Raw genomic sequence first — 8,369 nt, forward strand, 5'->3', positions numbered from 1 at the left:
TTGAGCTATTTTCATGGAATGGACTTGCAACAGAAAAATCTTTTTCATGATGATTATTTACGTTTATAAATAAGAAAAAATATTTATGCTAAGTCGTAATAATAACAATTATGAATTCATAAACCTACCATAGATCAAGAAAAAAAAAAATAACAACGCCAAATTAAACATCATAAGCCAAAATCCATCCCAACATCTTTGCTTTGTTTTAGCTCAAAGCCTACCATTATCAATAATAAAACCGTGTTCCGCTATTAAAGATAAAAGTGAGACACCAAGGAATTTTTTACTTTTATAAAGACTTTTCCAGCGAGTCATGGAAAGACTTCCATTCTTCGGTAGTGAAGATTTCAGGGTAAGTGCTTTGGAATTCCTTGACAGATTTTACAAAACTTTGTACATCGGAGACACTCAAGTTATGTTTGAAAAACAAGGCAAGTGTGTGTAGTGCTTTGGCGACGCAGTCTTCGTCGGAGGAGTGTTGTAGTGCAAATTGATAAACCTTGTTTGTAAAAGAATAGGTTTTGGCTTTCTCTAAAAGAACCTGTTTTGACTTGTCTTCTTGAATTAACAGGGAATTAAAGAAAAAGATCACACGCTTGGTCATGTTGGAATGTTTCATATCAAGGATAGCATCCAATTGGTTCCAACCATTCTCTATCTTGTCGAGTGAAAGAACGCCGGGTTCGTTATGTTTCAGCTCACTGGTGATAGCATACAAAATTTTACTTCTGGCTTCATCCGAGTCCTCCTTGTGCAAACTAGTAAACAGCTTTGTCAAACCATCATTTTCAATTAAATCGTTTTGAGAACGAGGATTGTTTTGCACAGCAGTAGCAATAACCCAGGCGCTTAGTTTTCGAAGAGATGGTTCGGGGTTTTCGAGTTGCTTCAATAAACGAGGCCACATCTGCAATGGCTTCAAATTATTCGCATTATCGATTTGTTCAACAAGCATTTCCAAGTTGTCGAATGCAATCTCCTTTTGGTCGAGGGGGACAGACTCGTCCTCAATGCCGTCCATAGCATGTCTCATTTCATCTGCAGGATTTGACCCAAATATATGATCCAAAACAGAAGTATCCAAATTTTGATTATTCGAGGGAGGAGGAGGATTGGTAGATCCACCTCCTTGAGCCTGTAATTCAGTCGCGAATGCTAACAATTTCTCCATTTTTTTTCTAAAGTTTCAAGGGAAGCTAAAAGGTCTATGAGGATAAAATCAAATTCTTTCAAGAAATTTTTGCAATTGACAAGTATTGTATGGTGGGTCGTTTCACGAGAAACAGCAATTCTAATCAATAAGTACGAGGTTTGAAATTTCTCTAGACGGTTCTAGCAAAAACTCGTTTCTTCAACTGATTTTAGTAATATAATTATATTTGCTCGTGTTTAATCTTGAACACTTCCTATAAGATTATGTAAATAAATAATAAATAAAAAATCGGCGTTTTTTTTTCTTTCACAGGATGTCGTCAAGCAATGAGAATCGAGTTGTTTTTTTTTTGATAGTGTTGTTTTTCGAGTCCAAAATGAATGGTTCAACTGATGACAATTTCAAATAATAAGCCATTGCGACTTGATCCGTAGTGGTACCCAAAAATAGTTTCGTTCGCACATAAAATAAAAAGCCACGAATAATCTCTTACTTACATGATTCCTTTAGTTTCTAGCCATAGTCTTTACTCGCATTCTTTGGCAAGTTCACAAGCCAAAACTCATTTATAGGATACAGACAGAAAGTCACTGAAAAGAGACTTAACTGCTTATGCTTCCATTTAGAACAATGAAATGTCATAAATAAGAAAGAAGAAGAACCTGTTTTTGCTCTGGTTTTGATTTTCCTCATGACAGGCATGCCACAGTCGTAAACATGATAATGAAAACGATCATTATCAGAAAAACTCATTTTTTTTTGGATCTTCATTTTAACAATTCTTATATCCAGCTTCTTTTATTGCGACGTGATGCTCATTCTCTTTGTCTCCCAATCGATCCCTTCAAATTTGCTGCCTTTTCTATACTACTACTACTACCATTTGACATTCTGGATGAATTCTGTTGAAAGTCAAATTTGAGGTTTTTGGTTTACTTCATTCAATATTTCTTTTCGTACTATGCTGTAAACACAGTTTTCTGTCAAAGATTTACGTTTCTTTTTCATCCTATTTATTTTCATATTTCATTGGGTCGTGAATAATTCTTTCGATCTTTTTTTGATTTTTTTTCTTTAATAGTTTTTTTTTTTTTTTTTTTTTTCTTTCTACCTTTTCTTATTTTTCTGAACATCAGCTTCGGTCGATTATTTTTTAAAATGAAATTGCCTCCTCTAGTTGAAAATTATTCCTCCGAATCTTTTGCGGTACCTAGAAAACCTACTCTTTCTAAAATAGATACATTGTCACGGCATCAAAAATCGACTTCTGGTTATGTTGGCACCGCAGGTCCTGGTCGACGTATTGGAAACTGGATCATCAAACGCACCATTGGCTCTGGAAGTATGGGAAAAGTGAAACTTGCTATCCATACTATCACTGGTGAAAAGGCTGCTATGAAGATGATTCCAATCACTCCTGCCAACACGAAGCAAACTGTACGCATACAACGCGAAGCATTGCTGGGGCGCGTTTTACGACACCCAAATATCTGTCCTGTCGTCGAAACTATAAAAACTCCAACCTGCACCTACATTTTGTTTGAATACATTGGCGGTGGCCAGCTTTTAGAATATATTTTGGCAAATGGGCGGTTGGACGAAGGTATTGCTCGTTTATTTATGATTCAACTTTTGGATGCTTTGCGGTACCTCCATCAAAATCTTATTGTCCACCGAGATTTAAAAATTGAAAATATCCTGCTTACCGAAGACTTGCGTCAAGTAAAGCTTATCGATTTTGGTCTAAGCAACTTTTACAGTCAGACTGATTTGCTACAAACCTATTGTGGTAGTCTGTACTTTGCAGCTCCAGAGCTTTTGGACGCTGTCCCATACACTGGCCCTGAAGTGGATGTTTGGAGCTTAGGTGTGGTTTTGTACGTTATGGTTTGTGGTCGTGTCCCTTTTGACGATGTTTCCGTTCCCATGCTTCATTCGAAAATCAAATCTGGTAAAATTGAGTTTCCCTCTTACCTTTCCAGCGAATGTCGTGTTCTAATGAGTGCTATGTTAAATGTGGATCCAAAAAAACGAATACCTTTAGAGCAAACCAGCCGATTTCCGTGGTTTAAACAATCATCCTTTTGTAATTATTTATCTCCTTTGATGTCTTCAAGTTTCCCAGGAATATCTTCCATCCGTTCCTCCATGCTTAAACCTCCGTTTAACATAAAGGTTTTGCAATTGCTCCATGATCACGGATTTTCGAGCATTCCTGAACTTAAGCACGAGCTTTTCATGGCATACACAGAGAGAAAAACCACCCCTTTGGTGTGCTTGTACATTTTAGGTATAGAAAGCTTCGCCCCTACCTTACAAATACCCAAAGCCCTTCCACCAGTTCATAGCAGGTATTAAGGAAATCCATGCCGATGGCCTTGTTGTGACTAAAAGTTTGAACTTGAAAAGCCGTGGTGGTACCCTGCTACTTTTTGTTCGACGAACAACGTAAAACCCCTCTAATGAAACGCTGATGATTCTACCCTTTCAGTCTTGCTGTTTTTTTTTATGAAACTTGAAACCTATATTTCCTCTATTTCGTTTGTGCATCGCTTTCTTCGCCTTTAGGATCATAGCTTGCTAGTTTATTTTTCTTTTTGATTTTTCTTTTATGCTAGCTTTTGTAATTCCCTTTTCTTATTCCTTGGTCGTTTTTTTTTTACTCCTTCATACTATGATTCCTTCTTCCATCTAACTATTCTTAAGTTTAATTTACCGTCTCGTAGTTGTTTTTATTTTTGGTTTTGGTTTTTGCGTTTTTTTGCATGAATAATTATATATTTCTTTTCTACTTGATTGCTTGTTTAAACTATTCCTATTGTTTACTATTTGCGTAGTTAAATAATCCCATTCTTTCATAAAAAAAATTTTTTGTATATTGTACATACTACATACATATATATATTATTAGGAATCAATATTAGTCACTAAAGTCTCGTCCAACGCATCGCAGATACGCCTTGGTCTCTTTCAGCGCTGTTTGTTCACCAGCATATGGTGAACAAACACAACGAGCTCAATTACACAAATTAAAATTATTTATAAAAAAAGAACGGGAGAAAAAAAGAAAGAAAAGGAACTTTGAAGTTGTCTCAAACATTGGTTCACAGGCAACGAAAAGTACAAAAAGAACATCAAGGGTCAGTTCAGTCCAAGGGAAACTAAAAGAAAAAAGATTAAAAAAAATTTTCCATATCTTTAAGTTTACTAATGTGAGTACAATCACTCAGCATAAAAATAGGATCGTGAAATCGGCTTTGGAATCATACATGCGCACTTTTTTCCAAATCAAAATTATATTATATAGAAATCAAATAATTAGGATCGTTCATTAATAATCAGTCATATGCGCAGAATAAATGTTTTTTATTACTTTCCATTGGGCAACCAAGGCTCCAATAAAGAAGGAGTCAAATCCGAATACTCCTCTCTTGTTTCATGAAGAGAATTCTGATTCGGGATTTGAGTAAATAGATCATTCAACTCTGTATTATCTAGAGTATTCGTTGAAAACAAGTCTCCCATTAAAGGTTCAACGTCTAAATAAGACTTTTCTCTCACCACATCACCATACTGGGGCGTTTGGAATGGATCAAGGACAGAGTACCTGGAGGTTGGAGATGAAAAATAGCCAGACGTAACGCTATTCATGCGATTTGCATTCGGTCTCGGGGTATAATATGGTGTTACATAGGGATCTTCATTGTCGGTACCCACCGATGAAACAGCGAAATTTCGAATACTAGATGGCGTCTCAAAGCTACCAGATTCAATCTTTGGTTCATGCAAGTTTGTGGGAGGGGGCGTTTTGGGACTAGAATCAACTTCATCGGCCACGGAAGGCCTTCTCGCTCCATATAGGGATTCCATTACCAAGTTGTTGGATGAGGGATCTTCCATTGTTTTGGGATCCATGCCTACGGAGGATACGGACCCTGGTTGATGATGCATGGAATAAGAATCACCCGATGTCAAAAATTCTCTAGAAGCGTCATCCGCATCTGGAATGGACTCGGTCGAGTTTGACAGTATAACAGAGGCATCTCTTGAGTCATTAATTGAGAGAGATCGTTTCAAGGGAGGTGCAACGTTGGGAAACCACGCCTCGGTAGGAGGCTGGAATAACGACTTTGTTCGTGCCAAGGGGAATGGATGCCGATGGAAAGTAAGGGTATCTTGTAAGGGCTCAGTAGAATTCTGGTGGATATTAGAAGAAGCAGCTGGCAAAGAGGAAGGCAACGATAAATTTCGAACCATGGGCGAGGAGAGAGTAGACGTCGATCCGTTATCGGATTCATCTACTGCGTGAAGATCCATATTATAATCTGCGAGTTTGTAAACCTGCTGTGCCAAATCCACGGGAATTTTGGTGTCGGAAGTACCCGCGGCAAGACGTTCTTCGTTAACTCGAGACAAGACAGAAGCAGTTTGTTCTGTGGAAGCAGAGTAGGTGGAGATTTGCTGAAGAATAGCATAATCCGTCTGAGGACGCGAGCGTGTCGTTGTCGTAGCAGCCTTTCGCTTGGATCTACGGCATGCACGCTTTTTAGGCGTATACTTGTATTCGGGGTTTTGGAGCATGTGCTTTTGCCGCTCCATGGCGGACAGCTCAGCGTAGTAACGCTTCACTTGAGCACTTTCGTTTCTCCACAATTCGCCAATAATTCGAGATATACTTTGATGGTTCGAGGTGGGAATTTCCAATTGGCGATCACGCCGGTACAGCATAAAGCTATTCAAAGGTCGCTTAACCGAACCGGGTTTAGAGCTGGTGGGTGGGGGAGAATTCATGGTACCAATGAGAAAAGAAAGAAAAAATTAAGCTCAAAGAAAAACGAAGGAAAAGGAGGAAACTTTATAAAAAAAGGATAGGATATACGAGAGAAACCAAGAAAAATGGAAACCGAAGAATTTATTAGCCAAATGAAAAGCAAGAACAAAGGGGAAAGGAGACCTTTTGTGGAAAACTTAATATAGACAGAATCACTTGTCTAAGCGACGTGTTTTTTTTTTTTTTTTTTTAATTAAATAAAAAAAGGGTATCGTATCGTAGAGGAAATCCTGATGGAAGGGAATTTTAATTAATAAAGAAAAGAAAACAGCAAACGTAAGGGATTCTAAAGAAATACGCAAAATCTGGAAAGATCAAAATGGTATCCACCCAAGGTATAGTTCAAAAGAGTTGAGTCCACACAAATGGAACAAGGGGTCCGAATTGGAGAAGCGGAAGAGATCGCTTTAGGAATTTGATCAAAAGACCAAAAAAATAAAAAATAAAAAAAAAAAAGAGAAGAGAAAGAAGAATGAAAGAAAAAAAAAAGATAAGTATCTAAGAAACCAAGAAAACAAAAGAAATCAAAAGGAAGGAAATATAAAAAACGAATAACGATTAGATCCGTTGAAAGAAATTAAAATACTAGAAGGAATAGAATATCAAGAGTTGTCAATGAACAAGACAAAAACACGATGGACAACTTCCAAGCAACCAATTGTAGACGGAATTATTACCCAAAGAAACAACAAAGAACAAGAAAGAGAAACCTTCTTCACCCACACAATTCAATAGAGATAGAAGATAGAAAACGTTTTCAAACGCAAACTATGTATACAGACAAAACACTAATTAGTTTCACACACAATCAGTTGGACACGGTACACCAAAACACGAACCTGCTAAAGGACAGGAACAAGTAAAATATGAAATTCGTCGGGAATGGCCTAATGGAAACCAAGCAGGAGACAGTCGCAAAAGACACGAAGAGGAATGAAATGAGAATAGGCAGGCACACACACAGAGAGAGACACACACACACACACTCAAACGACGCGACGCGATAACGACTAGGACGAAAACAAAGAACCTTAGAGGAACAAAAAGACACCGACGTTGGATAAAAAAAAAAAGAATGACAAGGTGTAGTGCCAATTGAAAATATGGAAAAGAGTTAGAGAGTTGATGGACAAAAGGAAAGAAAGGAATGGGGGTTGATGATATGAAGAACAAAGAAAAGGTAGACCTGGGTATATATAACCGGCATAGATAAGGAGACAGAACGATACAAAGGACAATGAAAGCAACACGAATAACAAGACGACACCTTGCTTGAATAGAGGAGAAAACCATGGATCATAGGCCCAGAGTGGACAGAGGCGAATTTTTCAAACCTACGAAAACAAGCGAAGCTAACGAGCCAATGATTGAATTAAAAGTGACAATTCGAGGGGTTCCAACATAAGAATCGAGGTGATGGATCTAAAAATCACGAAATCCATTAGCGGATGAGAGATCCAATGACATAATTGAGGAGATAATCCAAACTTTAAAGTGGAGCAGCCTACGTCATTTTAAATAAAGAGGAGACGAGCGAATCAAAAAAGGAAAGTGACGGATCTAGACTATTGAGAAACGAACGGTGTACTTTGATAGGATGGAAATAGACAAGGACCGAGCGCACATGAAACTTTTAGGCGAACCCATTGTTCCTTTTGTATTGTGCGGGATACGACGGTTAATCAGGCCGCGTCTTCCATTCACATTGTCCTGAGGAGATCTGAGGGGACTTGAGGAGTAAATAGGAGGCTGAGTCGGAGAGGTTCAAGGGGAGACGGAGGGAGGAGCTTTCATATGATTTCTTTCCGTCAGCCTGGAACGGATGCAGACTTTGGTGTTTACGTTGGCGTTGGCGTTGGCGTTGAGTTGAGTTGGAACTTGCAATGCGTAGCATGGCCTAGTTTGTCTAAAGGAAGCCACAAAAAGTTGAACTAATACTTTCATTTGAAAGCGAAATGTTGACGACAATTCAATGGATTAATATGGACGCGTATGAATTTGTGGGAACGTTGCGAAAGGTATAATAGGTTCGAAAACGCCGTGCGAGTAAACAACCGGAATTCGTCTTCGTTTCTTATCTAGTCGCAATAGTACAGTCGGCTCACTATGAAATGGAATAGGGAGGGGTACGATTGCGTTGCAGGAATGCGAAAGGGTGCGCAAAACGAGGAAAGGGTCTGGTCTGTCTATCCATCCATGTATGGAAGGATAAAGTGGGTTAAAGGTAGACTGGGTTGGTGGTCGATGGAGAAAGGCAACAGAGTGCTTGTGCCCTTCTACATAGATACATAGATACATAAATACATACAATGTGACAATCAACAACTGATCCAAATTAGGATGGAATCTTCTTCTATTTTGCTCTCGCTATTGCTCTCGCTA

The 8,369-nt window shown here is 38.4% G+C and overlaps 3 protein-coding genes across 3 annotated transcripts; 1 reads left to right on the forward strand and 2 right to left on the reverse strand.

Annotated features, from left to right (window-relative positions):
- Window positions 1–292: 292 nt before the first annotated feature.
- Window positions 293–1,174, reverse strand: fes1 (Hsp70 nucleotide exchange factor Fes1; the record flags this gene model as incomplete). Its single annotated transcript, XM_056179291.1, has 1 exon — window positions 293–1,174. The coding sequence occupies one exon, from the start codon at window positions 1,172–1,174 to the stop codon at window positions 293–295; it is 882 nt and encodes a 293-aa protein (XP_056036589.1).
- A 1,140-nt stretch (window positions 1,175–2,314) lies between these two features.
- Window positions 2,315–3,514, forward strand: ppk25 (serine/threonine protein kinase Ppk25; the record flags this gene model as incomplete). The annotated part of the gene is made up of 1 exon (XM_056179292.1): window positions 2,315–3,514. One exon carries the CDS (start codon window positions 2,315–2,317, stop codon window positions 3,512–3,514), a length of 1,200 nt encoding a protein of 399 aa, XP_056036597.1.
- Window positions 3,515–4,525: 1,011 nt separating this feature from the next.
- On the reverse strand, window positions 4,526–5,947 carry ste11 (DNA-binding transcription factor Ste11; the record flags this gene model as incomplete). The annotated part of the gene is made up of 1 exon (XM_056179293.1): window positions 4,526–5,947. The coding sequence occupies one exon, from the start codon at window positions 5,945–5,947 to the stop codon at window positions 4,526–4,528; it is 1,422 nt and encodes a 473-aa protein (XP_056036598.1).
- Window positions 5,948–8,369: the final 2,422 nt, after the last annotated feature.

The sequence above is a fragment of the Schizosaccharomyces osmophilus genome, chromosome 1, assembly GCF_027921745.1.
Source record: "Schizosaccharomyces osmophilus chromosome 1, complete sequence".
Lineage (NCBI taxonomy): Eukaryota > Fungi > Ascomycota > Schizosaccharomycetes > Schizosaccharomycetales > Schizosaccharomycetaceae > Schizosaccharomyces > Schizosaccharomyces osmophilus.